The sequence below is a fragment of the Equus asinus genome, chromosome 19, assembly GCF_041296235.1.
Source record: "Equus asinus isolate D_3611 breed Donkey chromosome 19, EquAss-T2T_v2, whole genome shotgun sequence".
In the NCBI taxonomy this organism is placed as follows: Eukaryota; Metazoa; Chordata; class Mammalia; order Perissodactyla; family Equidae; genus Equus; species Equus asinus.
Genome location: NC_091808.1, coordinates 7531890 through 7549737, shown reverse-complemented (window position 1 = coordinate 7549737; position 17848 = coordinate 7531890). Strand labels below are relative to the sequence as shown.

The following is a 17848-nucleotide window of genomic DNA, read 5'->3' as shown; positions in this document are numbered from 1 at the left end:
GCTTTCATCTGGGTTTGGTATCAGATATTACTGGCCTTACAAATGGCCAAATGGTTCATGAAAAGATGCTCAGCATCACTAATCATCAGGGAAATGCAAATCAACACCACAATGAGAGACCACGACACACCTTTCAGAGTGGCTGTCATCTAAAGGACAAGAGATAATACGTGCTGGTGAGGATGTGAAGCAAAGGGAACCCTTGCGCAGTGTTGGTGGGAATGTAATTGGTACAGCCACTGTGGAAAACAGTGTGGAGGTTCCTCAAAAAAATTCGCTACGTCCTTAATTAAGAAAGATGAGATGATTGTGGGGAGGGGCCCTAATCCAATATGATTGATGTCCTTACAAAAGGGGAAATTTGGGCACAGATACACACAGGGAGAAGGGGAACATGAGGACAGAGAGGGAGTGATGTTTCTAATCCAGCTAAGACCAAAGATGGTCTGCCAACCAACCGGAGCTAGGAGAGGGGCTGGAATGGATTCTCCCTGTGAGCCCTCAGGAGGAACCAGCCCTGCTCGTGCCTCCTCTCGGACTTCCAGCTTCCAGGACTGTGGGAATACATTTCTTTCGTGCAGGCCACCCGGTGTGCGGTCCTTTGTTACAGGGACCCTGGGAAACTAAGATGAAGGGAGATTGTTTTGACCAGGAAGTGTTCTGCAGGTATCAGGGGTCTGATACTAGGGCCCCCTTTTTCTTTCAGCTGCTGGGTGTTTGAGTCGCTCCCATCAGATGCCCTGTCACCTGATGCATCACATCGTTTTGTGTTTCTACATTTCCTTCCCTTCTTAATTTTTTACCTCCTCCTCTATCCCTTTCCCTCGCCCAATACTTCCTGACTTCAGAGCCCCTGTTAACACTTCCTTTCTGCTCTGAGAAAAGGTGACAAGGAAATGGAGGAGCGTTGAGGGCTGTTCACCTAAGGATGTCCTCACCGATGCTGCCGAATCCAGGGGGCTCAGGACAGAGGGCTGGGTGTGCCACCAGGGGCTTCTCCAGTTGTCCTTAAACTGTGACTGACTGGGGAGAAGGAGAGGCAGATTGATGGAGATGAAGAGAAAAATAAACCCAGAACTGGTGAAAGCTGATAAGACGCCTGGTTGGCTCCAATTAGCTGTGTGCTTACAAATGGTTAAACATTAGTTTAGGTTTTTTCCTATCAAAGGGCAAAATTCAGAGCCAGGAGACGTAGGCATGTCTGTGGAAAGCTGTAGCCTGTTTGTTTAGGTCACTAGGCGGTAGCCCAGTGGTTTGGGAGTGTCAATAGTCATTCTTGTTGCTACCTGCACTCCCTCCAGCATGGCCTGCCTTCTCCGTGCAGTTTGGAGAGTTTCGGCAGGGGTTTTCTTCTTATCACTGTGGGGCATGAGTGTAGGTGACAAGCTGCTGGTGGTCCCTCAGGACGGAAGCCACTGGCTCAGTATGAAGGACATCATTGAGCCTCTCAGTGAGAAGGGGCATGACATCGTGGTGCTGGTGCCAGAAGTCAATTTGCTCCTGAAAGAATCGAAATACTACACAAGAAGAATCTATCCAGTGCCCTACGACGAGGAAGAGATGGTGAGCCGTTACCGCTCTTTTGGAAAGAATCACTTTGCTGAGAGATGGCTCCTGAATGCTGCTCAGACTGAGTATAGGAATAACATGATCGTTATCAACATGTACTTCACCAACTGCCAGAGCCTGCTGAATGACTCTGAGACCCTGAGCTTCCTCAGGGAGAGCAAGTTCGATGCTCTTTTCACGGACCCAGCCTTACCCTGTGGGGTGATCCTGGCTGAGTACCTGGGCCTGCCCTCCGTGTACCTCTTCAGGGGCTTCCCGTGTTCCCTGGAGTATGCGTTCACTAGAAGTCCAAACCCGGTGTCCTACGTTCCCACATGCTACACCCAGTTCTCAGACAGGATGACTTTCCTGCAACGTGTGGCCAACTTCCTCGCTAATTACTTGAAGGACTACCTATTTTACTGTGTGTATTCCAAGTATGAAGACCTCACATGGAATGTTCTCAAGAGAGATGTGCACTTACCCACCTTATATCGGAAGGTCTCCATTTGGCTGTTAAGATACGACTTTGTGTTTGAGCATCCAAGACCAGTCATGCCCAACATGGTCTTCATTGGAGGGGTCAACTGCAAGAAGGAGGGAACCCTGCCTCAGGTGGGTGGTTTATTTCTTTTGGATTGCCTGGTTTTTTGTGAGTAAACATTGTTTTTACGTGCTCTGTCTTCCCTGTCATTTGGCTCCTCGAGCCGAGTGTCCCCTGGGGTGGCTGTTGGAAGAACCAGCATCTAGAAGGAGATGGCAGGCTTGGAGTAGGGACGTGAAGGAGGTCTCAGGCATGGATTTTGAATGATGTTGAGTTTTTGAATGATGACAGGGCTCATGCCACCAATAGCAGGAGATGGCTTTAGCTAGGTAATCTGGGGACAGTCACAGAATCATAGAAAGAGCCTTAGAAGTTTCCAGTCGAAATACTATAGTGTCTGTTGAGACTAGAGTTGAAGGCTTGCCCCAGAGAATGCAGAGCTAAGAGGATAGTAAAGGTCAAAAGCCTTTTCCCACGTGTGTTCCATGCATTTTCCCTTGGCCCTAAACCAGGGGTCAACAAACTACAGCCGTTGGATCCAATCTGCCCAGAGGACTGTTACATGGCCGAGAGCTAAGGTTGGTGTTCACATGCTTAAAGGAATGTGAAAAACAACAACAAAGAATAGGGGGCAGAGATGTGTGTGGCCTGCTGAGCCTACGTATTTTCTCTCTGACCCTTTGTAGAAAAGGTGTGTTGACCTCTGACTTAAGGCAAGTGTTTCTAGATGCCCTCCTGACACATGGGGCAGAGGGTACAGAGCTCCTTTGAAAAATAGAAACTTGTGAGCTTTGGGTGCTTTTGTTTCAGTATTTAAACTGTTGAAAGGCTTCAGAGCACTGTGTCTTTCTCACCAGAATCCTGTTATTGAATGCATTTTTCTTCAGAGAGGAAGTCTCAGTAGGTCCCAAAGACCCTTCCCAACGTCTTTGAACACCTGCCCATTTCTTGTTGACCCTTTGGACAGTTGGAGTCATTCTGAGAGGTGGTGGGGGCTGGGGGATGAGCATAAGTGGACTGGTTCCAGGGAGCACGGGGCAGGAGTAGAAAACCTGTATGTCAGGAAAATTTAACCAAGAAGTTAATAAGCAAAACAGTAAGAAGAAACATTTGGTATAAGAAGGAAAAAATATCATTTTTGGTACCTAGGACCCACGGTTCTATTTTTGCAGAGTTGTGTTGAGTCCTATTGAGAAACCAGACTGCAGTGATTGAACTTTCTGGGCACCGTGAACCTTTCTCTGTGCTTGACTGACATTTGTCTCCGTTGTCACTCCAACATGATACCACAGGAACATTCTGTACTAAAATATGTAATTATCACCTTGTTTTTTTAGTTATTAGTATTCAGTGAAAGTGATCAAAATCAAGGATTTTTTTTTTGGCAGATAATGAAATCATTTTAACACTATGAAAAAATTCTGCCCTTTGGGGTGATGGAAATGTTCTGGGATAATATAGACATTGTGGTTTCACAACATTGTGAATTTCCTAAATTCCGCTGAATTATTCCCGTTAAAATGGTTAATTTCATTATGTGAGCTCATCTTAATAACTCCTTTAAAAAAAGAAAATGCACCATCAATCAGAAAAAATAAAGCCTGATTTATAGCTAAAAAACCCCAACAACCACCTCTTTAGTAGGCAAAGAACATGATCAGGCGATACATAAACACAACACAAATGGACAATAAAAGTTTAAAACCACATTTAACTTCAGAAATAATCCAAAACATTCAAATTAATGAACAATGAAATTCAATTTTGCAAGTCAAGCAAGCAAACATGTTTTTTTGGTAACTGTTGCCCTAAGTTAAAACAAATACTCATATATTTGTTTTTAAAGTGTGCCAAGTCTTTCAAAAACCAGGCCTGCTGAACATTCCCTGAATCACGCTAAGACTTAGGGTCCAGGAAAGTGAGCCCATGCTCAGGGGACCTGTGGGCTCCCAGCCTTGCCCGTGCAGGAGAGTAAACCAGATCACTTCCCACCTCTGCCCACGGCGGCTCCCACCTCCTAACCCTAACCCAAGGCCTCCTCTCTAGCCTTGAGCACCTTGTCACCTGCCCCAAATCAGTTGTCCTTGTGCCACATTCTCACAGGTGCCTTTCTCTCTGCTCAAGGGAGCTCCAACCCAGGACAGATGCTGGAACACTCTCTTAATTGTTCATCTTGCTTCCAGTTGAGACCCATCTGTTCGATGGCTAAACTCTTTTCCCCTTGCGAGGCTCGGGTGTCAAATATCTCCATTTTAGAAGAGAGTTTACCTTTATATTTCATTATTAGAAGGGCAGTAGAGTGTTTATCCAGAAGAAAGGAATTCACCTTGAGGTCGCCTGTTTCCAGGCACTCTTTTATCCCGTCATACAAGACCGGAAAGTTGCAGCCTCACCAAGGAAAGAAAGGAAGCTGAATGGTGGGTCAGTGGGTCCAAAATCCTCCTCCTTGCTATGCAGGCTGGACTGCAGCCTCCACATCTGACCACGGGGCCAACGACCTCTGCCTCACCTCTCATGGGGTTGTTTGAGGATCAAATGGGCAGCATGGGACAGTGCTGTGTAGACTCTTGAGAGGAGACTGTGGACCTACCTCTCTCTTCCCTGGACCTTAGCCCAATACAGGCTACAACTTTCTCTCTGAGAGTTGATAAAAACAAACTGGTTTTCTTGCGACATTCTTTTGGGAGCATTTCCAGGAAACTGGATGCTAATTCCTCAGTGGTAGTTCTTCTGTTAGCACGTTTTCTTCTCCTGTGTTCTGGAATCATCTAGAGAGTGGTTCTCAAACGAGGGCTATTTTGCCCTTTAGGGGACAACATCTGGAGACATTTTTGCTGTCACAATTGGGGAAAGACACTGTTATCTAGTAGGTAGAGTCCAGGGATGCCGTTAAAGTCCTACAAAACACGAGAAGTACCCTGCCACCCACTGCCAAGAAAGAAGTATTTGGCCCAAATGTCAATATTGTTGAAACTGAGAAACAGTGACTTAAATAGATTGCAGGCGGCCAGCCCGGTGGCCGAGTGGTTAAGTTCGAGTGCTCTGCTTCGGCAGCCCAGGGGGGTTTCGCCAGTTCCGATCCTGGGCGCAGACGTGGCACCGCTCATCAAGCCATGCTGAGGCGGCATCCCACATGCCACAACTAGAAGGACGCACGACTAAAAATACACAACTATGTACTGGGTGGCTTTGGGGAGAAAAAGGAAAAATAAAATCTTTAAATAGATTCCAATTGCATATCAGTGGTTTCTACCCAGCAGGGCCCCCAGCTGGGTGGTGTGGGGGCAGCAAGGATCCTTTGCCCACCCTCTGAGCTCACCTTGCCTCCCTACAGTGGTCTCTACTACTAGTACTCACTCAGGCTGCAGTCTCAGCCTTTATTTGTGAACTGGGGATTGCATTCTAGGCAAGTCATGGGATCAAAACCCAAAAATGCCAAGTCATTCTTAACAGGCAATTTTTTTAAACATGGGAGTTAAGCCAATGTCTGCAATGCCTTAAATGGTTTGCTTCTCTTTCAACACATTGTGTTTATGTTTTATGACTGGTTATCTTGGAGATTAACAGACATCCAGAACATTTTATTTTCAGTTATTTTATTGAGGTCATATTGGTTTACAACATTGTGTAATATCAGTTGTACGTTATTGTATATCACTGTCTGTATAGTCTGCATGGTGCTCACTCCCAATAGTCTAGTTTTTATCCATCACCATACATATGTGCCCCTTTTACCCCTTTTGTCCTCCCCCTGGCCCCCTGGCTCTCTGGTAACCACTAATCTGTTCTCCTTTTTCATGTGTTTGTTTATCCTCCACACGTGAATAGAAATCATATGTTTCTTTGTCTGGCTTATTTCGCTTAACATCATACCCTCAAGGTCCATCCATGTTGTTGCAAATGGCATGATTTTGTCTTTTTTTCTATGGCTGAGTAGTGTTCCATTGTATATATACCACATCTTCTTTATCCAATCCTCAGTCGATGGGCACTATGGGTGCTTCCATGTCTTAAGTGTTGTGAATAATGCTGCAGTGAACATAGGGGTGCATAAATCTCTTTAAATTGTTGATATCATGTTCTTTGGATAAATACCAGGAGTAGGACAACTGGATTGTATGGTATTTCCATTTTTACTTTTTTGAGACGTCTCCATACTGTTTTCTATAGTGGCTGCACCAGTTTGCATTCCCACCAGCAGTGTATGAGTGTTCTCTTTTCTCCATATCTTCTCCAAAATGTGTTATTTTTTGTCTTGTTAATTATGGACATTCTGGTGAGTGTAAGGTAGTATTTCATTGTAGTTTTGATTTGTACTTCCCTGATGATTAGTGACGTTGAACATCTTTTCATGAGCCTGTTGGCCATCTGTGTATCTTCTTTGGAAAAATGTCTGTTCATATCCTCTGCCCATTTTTTTCCCTGCTTTTTCTCCCCAAATCTCCCCAGTACATAGTTGCATATTTTAGTTGTGGGTCCTTCTAGTTGTGGCCTGTGGGACGCTGCCTCAGCATGGTCTGATGAGTGGTGCCATGTCCGCGCCCAGGATCCGAACCAGTGAAACCCTGGGCCACCAAAGCGGTGTGTTCGAACTTAACCACCAGGCCATGAGGCCAGCCCCAATCTGCTTATTTTTTGATTGGGTTGTTTGTTTTTTGTTGTTGAGTTGTATGAATTCTTTTGGAATATATTTTGGAAATTAATCCCTTGTTGGATATGTGATTTGGAAGTATTTTCTCCCAGTTGATGGGTTGTCTTTTCATTTTGTTCCCAGTTTCCTTTGCCTTGCAGAAGCTTGTAGGTTGGATTTGTTTTTGTTTCCCTTGTCTGAGTAGACATGGTATTTGAAAGATACTGCTAAGACTGATGTCAATGAGTGCACTACCTATATTTTCTTCAAGGAATTTTATGGTTTCAGGTTTTACCTTCAAGTTTTTAACCCATTTTGACTTAATTTTTGTGTATCGTGTAAGATAATGGTCTACTTTTGTTCTTTGGCATGTGGCTGCCCCATTTGCCCAACGTCATTTATTGAAGAGACTTTCCTTCCTCCGTTGTATGTTCTTGGCTCTTTTGTTAAAAATTAGCTGTCCACAGATGTATGTTTTTATTTCTGAGCTTTCAATTCTGTTCCATTGATCTGTGTGTCTGTTTTTGTGCCAGTACCATGCTGTTTTGATTATTATAACTTTGTAGTATATTTTGAAGACAGGGATTGTGATGCCTCCAGCTTTGTCCATTTTTCTCAGGATTACTTTGGCTACTTGGGATCTTTTGTAGTTCCATGTAAATTTTAGAATTCTTTGTTGTATATCTGTGAAGGATGTCATTGGGATTCTGATTGGGATTGCACTGAGTCTGTGGGTTGCATAATATGGACATTTTAACTGTTTATTCTTCGAATCCATGAGCATGGAATATCTTTCCATTTCTTTATGTCTTCTTTGATTTCTTTCAATCATGTCTTATAGTTTTCAGTGTACAGGTCTTTCACTTCCTTGGTTAAATTTATTTGTAGATATTTTATTCTTTTTGTTGCATTTTAAATGAGATTCTGTTCTTGACTTCTCTTTCTGCTGGTTCATTATTAGAGTATAGAAATGCAACTGGTTTTTGTAAGTTGATTTTGTACCCTGCAACTTTGCTGTAGTTGTTGATTATTTCTAATAGTTTTCTAGTGGATTCTTTACGGTTTTCTATATATAGAATTATATGATCTGCAAACAGCAAGAGTTTGACTTCTTCCTTTCCAATTTAGATACGTTTTATTTCTTTTTATTGCCTGATTGCTATGGGCAAAACCTCCAGTAGTATGTTGAGTAGTGGTGAGAGTGGACACCCTTGTCTAGTTCCTGTTCTCAAAGAGATGGCTTTCAGTTTTTCACTGTTAAGTATGATGTTGACTGTGGGTTTGTCATATACGACCTTTATTATGTTGATGTACTTTCCTTCTATACCCATTTTACTCAGTGTTGGATCTTGTCAAATGCTTTCTCTGCATCTATTGAGATCATCATGTGATTTTTATTCCTCATTTTGTTAATGTGCTGTATCATATTGATGGATTTGCAGATGTTGAACTGTCCCTGCATCCCTGGGATAAATCCCACTTGATCATGGTGTGTGATCCTTTTAATGTATTGCCATATTCTATTTGCTAATGTTTTGTTGAGTATTTTTGCTTCTATGTTCATCAACAATATTGGCCTATAATTTTCCTTTTTTGTGTTGTCCTTCTCTGGTTTTGGTATCAGGGTAATGCTGGTCTCATAGAATGAGTTAGAAACTGTCCCGCCTTTTCCAATTTTTCAGAATAGTTTGAGAAGGATAAGTATTAAATCTTCTTTGAATGTTTGGTAGAATTCTCCAGAGAAGCCATCTGGTCCTGGACTTTTGTTTTTTGGAGGTTTTTGATTACTGTTTCAACCTCTTTACTTGTAATTAGTCTATTCAGATTCTCTGTTTCTTCTTGATTGCATTTGAGGAGGTTATATGATTCTCAGAATTTATCCATTTCTTCTAGGTTATCCAATTTGTTGGCATATAGTTATTCATAGTATTCTCTTATAATCCTTTGTATTTCTGTGATATCCACTGTAATTTCTCCTCCCCTTTTTAATTTTATTTTTTTGAGCCTTCTTTTTTTCTTAGTGAGTCTGGCTAAGGGTTTGCCAGTTTTGTCTGTCTTCTCTAAGAACCCAGTCTTAGTTTTGTTGACCGTGTCTGTTGTTTTCTCAGTCTCTGTTTCATTTCTTTCTGCTCTAACTTTTAGGATTTCCTTCTTTCTGCTGACTTTGGGCTTTGTGTGCTCTTCTTCTAGTTCTGTTAGCTGTAATTCAAGATGATTTATTTGAGATTTTTGTTGAGGTAGGCCTATATATTGCTATAAATTTCCTTCTTAACTCTGCTTTTGTGGCATCCCGTAAGAGTTGGTATGTTATATTTTCATTTTCATTTGTCTCCAGTTCTTTTTTTATTTCTCCTTTGATTTCTTCGTTGATCCAATGGTTATTCACTAGCATGTTGTTTAGTCTCCACATATCTCTGACTTGCCCAGCTTTTCTCCTGTAGTTGATTTCTAGTTTCATAGCATTGTGGTCAGAAAAGATGCTTGATATGATTTCAATCTTCTTAAATTTATTGAGGCTGGCCTTGTTTCACAACATATGGTTTATCTTTGAGAATGTATCATGTGCGCTTGAGAAGATGTGTATTCTGCTGTTTTCCAATGGAATGTTCTAAATATATCAAGTCCATCTGTTCTAGTGTTTCATTTAAGACTTCTGTTTCCTTGCTGACTTTCTGTCTGGATGATCTAGCCGTTGATGTAAGTGGGGTGTTACAGTCTCCTACTATTATTGTGTTGCTGTCAATTTCTCCCTTTAGGTCTGTTAGTGTTTGCTTTACATACTTTGGTGCTCCTGTGTTAGGTGTATATCTATTCATAAGTGTTATGTCCTCTTGATGGAATGTCCCTTTTATCATTACATACTGCCCATCTTTGTCACTCGTTTTCATTTTTATCTTGAAGTCTGCTTTGTCTGATATAAGTATGGCAACACATGCTTTCTTTTGCTAACCATTTGCCTGGAGTATCATCTTCCATCTCTCCACTTGGAGCCCATGTCTGCCTTTAGAGGTGAGATGTGTTTCCTGGAGGCAGCATATCGTTGGGTCTTTTTTTTTTTTTTGAGGAAGATTAGCCCTGAGCTAACATCTGCCACCAATCCTCCTCTTTTTGCTCAGGAAGACTGGCCCTAAGCTAACATCCATGCCCATCTTTCTCTACTTTATATGTGGGATGCCTGCCTCAGCATGGCTTAACAAGCAGTGTGTAGGTCTATACCTGGGATCCGAACTGTCGAACCCCAGGCTGCTGAAGTGGAATGTGTGAACTTAATTGCTGCACCACTGGGCAGACCCCTGTTGGGTCTTGTTTTTTAATCCATCCTGCTGCTCTGCGTCTTTGGATCAGAAAATCCAATCTATTTACATTTATAATGTTATTGATTTTTGAGGGCTTAATACTGCCATTTTGTCTCTTGTTTTCCAGTTGTTCTATATTTCCATTGTGTCTATTCTCTTGTATTTCTGACTGCCATTTCAATTTGGTGTCTTCTGTGATGATGTTCTCAGTTTTCTCTTTTTTAATGATTTGTGGCTCTGCTCTGATTTTTTGTTTAGTGGTTACCATAAGGTTTGTATAAAAGATCGCATAGATGAGTTAGTCCATTTTCTGTTAGCCTCTTATTTCCATTAATGTAAGCAGTTTTCATCCCTTTCCTCTCCTCCTTCTGAATTATTATTGTCACAAATAATTCTTTATTTTATGTTGTGAGTTTGTGACTAAATTGAAGTGTTTATAGTTATTTTTGATGCTTTACATTTCTTTATCTTTTATGTTATGATTAAGTGTTTGCCAGCCTATTCTGATGGACAGCTGCAATTTTGTGATTTTATCTGTCTCTTTACCTCCTTGCTCAGATCTTTTTAAATCTTTGCCTTTTTGTTTCAGGTAGGAGAGCTTCCTTCATTATGTCTTTTAACGCAGGTCTAGTGGCAATGAATTCCCTCAGCTTTTGTTTATCAGGGAAAGCTTTTATTTTTTGATAATATCTGAAAGATAATTTCACTGGATAGAGTCTTCTTGGCTGAAAGTGTTTGTCTTTCAGTATTTTGAATATATCATTCTATTCTCTCCTAGCCTGTAAGGTTTCTGCTGAGAAATCTGCTGACAGCCTGGTAGGGGTTCCTTTCTAGTTTATTTTCTTCTGCTTGGTGCCTTTAATATTTTTTCTTTCTCATTGACTTTTGACAATTTTAGTGTTATATGCCTTGGAGAAGGTCTTTTTGCATTAATGTAATTAAGAGTTCTATTGGCTTCATATACTTGTAGGTCCAGAGTCTGCCCCAGGTTTGGGAAATCCTCAGCTATTATTTCTTTGAACAAGCTCTCTGCTCCTTTCTCCCTCTCTCCTCCCTCTGGAATACCTATCATCCTTATGTGACTTCTCCGAATCAAGACATATATTTCTCAAAGAATTTTTTCATTGTTAAAAATCTTAGTTCTCTCTCCTCCTCCACCTGAAGCATTTCTCTATTTCTATCTTCTGATTCACTAATTCTGTCCTCCATAAGGTCTACTCTATTTTTTATGGTTTCTACAGCATTTTTTATCTCATTAATTGTGTTCTTCATATCCATAATTTCTGTATATATATTTTAAGGGTTTCAATCTCTTTGGTGAAGTATTCCTTCTGTTCGTTAATTTTCTTCCTGAGCTCATTGAACTGCCTTTCTGTGTTTTCCTGTAACTTGCTGAGTTTCTTTATGACAACTATGTTGAATTCTCTACCATTTAGATTCTGATCTTCTGTAACTTCAGGATTTGTTTCTGGAGACTTGTCCTTTTCCCTCTGCTGTGCAATTTTACTGTAGTTCTTCATGTTTTTTGATGAATCGATCCTCTACCAGCATGTTGTAGGAAAATCAGTTGTCAGATTCCATCTGCCACTGCTGGGGTGGACGGGAGCTGTGTTTTGTTATCCTGCCCATCTGCTGGAAGTTGTCCCATTTGGGATGCTCTGCCTTGGTGTGGGCTGACTATAGCTGCTGGGTATGTTGCACTCACATGCCTGGGGTGTTTGTGCTTGGTGGGCAGGGTGCTGTGTTGGGGGGGCAAGATGCCTTCATGGGGGCTGAGCTGCTATCACTCAGTCAGGAGAGTTCACTCATGTGGGGCTGCCTCGGTAGGTGGGTGCTCCTGCAGGCCGGGCTACCACTCCAAAAGCATTCACATGTGGGCCAGTCTGTCCCCATCTCCACTCAAAGTCATGCCAGCTTCTGTGGGAGGATCTGCAACCTGGTTCGCTGTCTCTGGGAGTGCGACAGATCTGCTCACCTTCTTCTACTGCTTGCCAGGGATCCAGTCCACCTACGTTCAGCTGTATAGCTGTGTGGATCTCTCAGGTGTCCTGTTGTGTTGTGTTGTGTAGGGATGTTTTTTGTTGGTTAATGTACGCCCATTTAGCTGTAACTTAGAGAGGAGAGACAAAGGGAACAGCTCACTCCGCCATGATGCTGACGTCAGTCACTCCTCCATCCTGAACATTTAACAGCTCTCTTTCTGTTAATAAGTAATTATCTAATGAGTGGCTAAATGCTAGAATAGTCAGGGTTAAACAAGTATTCAGCATAAATCACTGAAAGAATAGAGACTTGGTGATCAATAATTTAAATAATTCTAGAAAAATGAGATCAAGTGAATATTAAAAAAAACCCACTTTCTTGAGGTACAATACACATACTATACAATTCATTCAAAGTTTACAAGTCAGTGGTTTTTAATTTATTCAGAGTTGTGCAAACACCCATAATCAATTTTAGAACATTTTCAATTACCCACAAAAGAAACCCCATATGCATTATCAGTCATTTTCCATTCTCCCCGCCACCAGCCCTTGGCAACCACCAATCTGCTTTCTGTCCCTATGGATTCACCTATTCTGGATATTTCATATAAATGGAATCATACAATATCTAACATTTCATGTGTGGCTTCTTTACTTAGCTTAATGCTTTCAAGGTTCATCTACATTGTAGCATGTACAAGTACTTCATTCCTTTTTATGACCAAAGAATATTCTTTTGTGTGAATAGACTACATTTTATTAATTCATCAGTTGCTGGACATTTGGGTTTCGACTGTTTGCTATTGTGAATAGTGCTGCTCTCAGAAATTGTGTACAAGTTTTTGTTTGAACACTTGTTTTCAGTTCTTTTGTGTGTGTACTCAGGAGTGGAATTGTTGGGTCATATGAGAATTCTGTGTTCAATTTACTGAGGAACTGCCAAACTATTTTCCACAGTGGCCGAACCATATTACACTCCCACCAGTGATTTGTGAGGGTTCCAATTTCTCCACATCTTTGCCAACACTTATTATTTTCCACTAAAATTTTTTTATAGGTATCTTAGCATGTATGGAGTGATATCTCATTGTTTTTATTTGGATTTCCATAATGACTATTATGTTGAACATCTGTTCACATGCTTGTTGGCATTTCTGTGTCTTTGGAGAAATATCTATTCAAATCCTTTGTACGTTGTTTAAATTGAGGGTTTTTTTTGTTGTTGAGTTGTAAGAGATCTTTATATATTCTAGATACAAGCACTTTATCAGATACATGTATATGTTTTTTCTCCTATTTTGTGTGTTGTCTTTTTTGCTTTCTTGATGGTGTCTTTGAAGCACAAAAGTTTAAAATTTTAATCAAGTACAATTGATTTCTTTTGGTGCTTGTGCTTTTGATGTTATATTTAAAAAACCATTGCCAAATCCAAGGCCAAGAGGACTTATGCTTGTTTTCTTCTAATATTTATGGTTTGGGCTCTTATGTTGAAGTCTTTGGTCCATTTTGAGATAGTTTTTATGTATGGTGTGAGGTAAGGGCCCAACTTCACTTTTTTTACATATGGATGCCCACTTGTCCCAGTAGCACTCGTTGAAAGGATTTCTTTCCCTTTTGAATTATCTTGGGACCCTTGTGGAAAATCAGTTGACCATAAATGTGAGGGTTTATTTTTCTACTCCCAATTCTGGAAATACAATTGATTTTTGTATATTGGTCTTGTACCCTGACACCTTGCTGAAATTGTATTTGTTTTAATGGTTTTTTTTCCAGTGAATTCCTTAGGATTTTCTGTATACAAGATCTTGTCATCTGAAAATAGATAGCTTTAATTCTTCCTTTCCAATCTGGATATTTTCTCTCTTTTTCTGGCCTAATTGTCCTGACCAGAACCTCCAGTACGTGTTGAATAGAAGCAAGAAGTGGTGACATCTTTTTCTTGTTCTTGGTCTTAAGGGGAAAGCTTTCAGTCTTTCACCCTTAAGTGTTAATTTGAGATTTTTAACAGATACCCAGATCACTAGATTGAGGACATGCTCTTTTATTCCTAGTTTGTTGAGGGTTCTTATCACACAGGGGCTTGGATTTTGTCAAATGCTTTTTTTGTCTAATGCGATGAGCATGTATTGTAATGATACAGTACAGGACATTAGCTAATTTTCAGGTTTAAACCAACCTTGTATTCTTGGGATAATCCCACTTGATCATGGTGTATAATCCTTTTCACTTGTTACTGGGTTTGGTTTGATAGTATTTTGTTGAGGACTTTTGCGTTTATATTCATAATATAGATGTGTAATCGGTGTGTTGTCTTATTTCCTTATGAAGGTTTTTTCTGGCTTTAGTCTCAGAATATTACTGGCCTTACAAATGGCCAACAGGTGCATGAAAAGATGCTCAGCATCACTAATCATCGGGGAAATGCAAATCGAAACCACAATGATATATTTCTGCACGCTTGTTAGAGTGGCTGTCATCAAGAAGACAAGAGAGAATAAATGTTGGCGAAGATGTGAAGAAAAGGAAACACTTGTGCACTGTTGGTAAGAATGTAAATTGATGCAGTCACCATGGGAAACATTATGGAGGTTGCTCAAAAGAGTAAATATGGGGCCGGCCCCATGGCCGAGTGGTTAAGTTCATGCACTCTATTTCGGCGGCCCAGGGTTTTGCCGGTTTAGATCCTGGGTGTGGACGTGGCACCGCTCATCACGCCATGCTGAGGTGATGTCCCATATAGCAGTTCCAGAAGGACCTACAATGAGGATATACGGCTATGTACTTGGGGGCTTTGGGGAGATGAAGAAGAAAGAAAAAAAAAAAAGAAAGAGAGAAGATTGGCAACAGATGTTAGCTTAGGAGCCAATCTTTAAAAAAAAAAAACAACGAGTAAATATGGTTGTTATATAAGTTAAGATGAGATCATTGTGGGGAGGAGCCCAAATCCAATGTAACTGGTGTCCATATAAAAAGGAGAAAATTGGACACAGACATGTACAGGGAGAATGGTGAACATGAAGACAGAGAGGAAGTGATGCTCCTAATGCCAGGTAAAACCAAAGACTGCCCCCTAACAACCAGGAGCCAGGAGAGGGGCTGGAACAGATTCTCCCTCTGAGCCCTCAGGAGGAATCTACCCTGCCCACGCCTTGATGTGGAGTGAGAAACCCTATTGTGTTATTTCAAACCGCGAATCTGGCATCTGTTAATACTTCCTTTGTGCTCTGAGAAAGGTTGAGGAGGAAGTGGAGAAGCATTGAGAGCTGATGTCTTCATCAATACTGCAGAATCCAGAGAGCTCAGGACAGAGGGCTGGGCAGGCATCCAGGGCCCTCTCCAAATTGTCTGGAACTGTAACTGTTCTGGAGAAGGAGAAGCAGATTGATGGAGATAAAGAGAAAATTAAACCAAGAAGCTCAGGCAAAAGCTGCTAAGGGGCCTTGTTGGTTCCAGTTAGCAGTGTGCTTAGAAATGGTTAAACATTAATTTAGGTTCTTTTATATCAAAGTTCAAAATTCAGAGCAAGGAGAGTAGGTGGGCGTGTGGAGAGCTCTGGTCTGTTTGTTTAGGAAACTAGGCAGGAACCCAGAGGTTTGGGAGTGTAAGTAGTCATGCTTGTTGCTACCTGCACTCCCTCCAGCATGGCCTGCCTTCTCCGTGCAGTTTGGAGAGTTTCTGCAGGGGTTTTCTTCTTATCGCTGTGGGGCGTGGCTGTAGGTGACAAGCTGCTGGTGGTCCCTCAGGATGGAAGCCACTGGCTCAGTATGAAGGACATAATTGAGCCTCTCAGTGAGAAGGGGCATGACGGCGTGGTGCTGGTGCCAGAAGTCAATTTGCTTCTGAAAGAATCTAAATACTACACGAGAAGAATCTATCTAGTGCCCTACTATGAGGAAGAGATGGTGAGCCGTTACCGCTCTTTTGGAAAGAATCACTTTGCTGAGAGATGGCTCCTGAATGCTGCTCAGATCGAGTACAGGAATACCATGATCGTTATCCGCATGTACTTCACCAACTGCCAGAGCCTGCTGAATGACTCTGAGACCCTGAGTTTCCTCAGGGAGAGCAAGTTCGATGCCCTTTTCACAGACCCGGCCTTACCCTGTGGGGTGATCCTGGCTGAATACCTGGGCCTGCCCTCTGTGTACCTCTTCAGGGGCTTCCCATGTTCCCTGGAGTGCTAGTTCACCAGAAGCTCAAACCCCGTGTCCTACCTCCAAGGTGCTACACTCAGTTCTCAGACCAGATGATTCTCGCCCAATGTGTGGTCAACTTCCTCGTTAGTTACTTGGAGAAACTCCTATTTTACTGTGTGTATTCAAAGTATGAAGACCTCACATGAATGTCCTCAAGAGAGATGAGCACTTACCCGCCTTATATCAGAAGGGTTCTAGTTGGCTGTTAAGATATGACTTTGTGTTTGAGTATCCAAAACCAGTCATGCCCAACATAGTCTTTATTGGAGGGGTCAACTGCAACAAGGATGGAGTCCTGTCTCAGGTGGGTGGTTTATTTATTTTGGATTGCCCCTGTTCTTTGTGGGCTGACATTGTTCTTACACGCTCTGTCTTCCCTGTCATTTGTCTCCTTGAGCCGACTCTCACCTGGGATGGCTGTTGGAATAACCAGCATCGAAAAGGGGATGCCAGGCTTGGAATAGTGGCATGTAGGAGATCTGAGGCAGAGGTTTTGAATGATGTTGAGGTTTTGAATGAAGACATGGCTCATGCCACCAATAGCAGGAGATGGCTTTAGCTAGATACTCTGGGGACAGTGACAGAATCATAGAAGGAGCCTGAGAAGTTTCCAGTCCAGATCTTACAGTGTGCATCGAGAGAAGAGTTGAAGGCTTGACCAAGAGGATGCAGAGCTAAGAGGATAGTCCAGGTCAAAACCCTTTCCTCTTGTCTGAGCCAGACATTTTCCCTGCACCCTAAAGCAGGGGTCAGCAAATGACAGGTGGTGGACCAAATCTTCCCACAGGCCTGATGTTACATGGCCCAGAGCTAAGGATGGTGTTCAGATTCTTAAAGGGATGTGAAAAACAGCAAGAACAAAGAATAGGTGACAGAGAGGTGTATGGCCTGCTGAGCCTACATATTTCCTCTCTGACCCTTTGCAGAAAAAGTGTGTTGACCTCTGACTAAGGCAGGTGTTTCTAGATGCCCTCCTGACACGTGGGGCAGAGGGCCCAGAGCTACATGGAAAATGGAAACTTGTGAGCTTTGGGTTTTTTTGTTTTAACATTTCCACTGTTGAAGGGCTTCAGACCACTGTGTCTTTCACACCAGAATCCTGTTGTTCAATGCTTTTTTCTTCAGAGAGGAAGCCTCAGTAGGTCCCAAAGACCCTTCCCACCCTCCTTGAACACCTGCCCATTTCTTGTTGACCCTTTGGACAGTTGGAGTCATTGTGAGAGGCAGTGGGGGCCGGGGAATGAGCATAAGTGGACTGGTTCCAGGGAGCATGGGGCAGGAGTAGAAAACCTGTATGTCAGGAAAATTTAACCAAGAAGTTAATAAGCAAAAGCATAATAAGAAATATTTGTCATAAGAAAGAAAAGCATCATTTTTGGTACCTTGGACCAACTGTTATATTTTTGTGAAAAGAGTTGTGTTTAGTCCTATTGAGAAACCAGATGGCAGTGTATGAAACTTACGGGCTCTGTGAACCTTCCTCTGTGCTTGACTGACATTTGTATCTCAGTTGTCATCCCAAGGTGACACCACAGGGAACATTCTGTACCATATGTAATTATCCCCTTGTATTTGTAATTATAAAGCGATCAAAATCAAGTTTCTTTGGTCAGGTAACCAAACTGTTTCAACACTGTGAAAAAAATCTG

At 41.9% G+C, this 17848-nt stretch overlaps 1 protein-coding gene and 1 pseudogene across 3 annotated transcripts in view; both read left to right on the top strand.

Moving 5' to 3' along the window:
- Positions 1-17848, top strand: part of LOC106844857 (UDP-glucuronosyltransferase 1-6-like) — a 76842-nt gene that overhangs the window by 15457 nt on the left and 43537 nt on the right. The window contains exon 1 of one of the 3 annotated variants that reach the window (XM_014862573.3): positions 1192-2163. The exons of the other annotated variants lie outside the window; for them this stretch is intronic. Within the exon in view, the coding sequence (XP_014718059.3) occupies positions 1303-2163 (861 nt within the window). The 5' untranslated portion in view covers positions 1192-1302. Of the gene's footprint in view, positions 1-1191; positions 2164-17848 lie in introns of those variants that run through there. 3 annotated transcript variants of the gene reach the window in all.
- On the top strand, positions 15513-16882 carry LOC123278562 (UDP-glucuronosyltransferase 1-6 pseudogene; annotated as a pseudogene).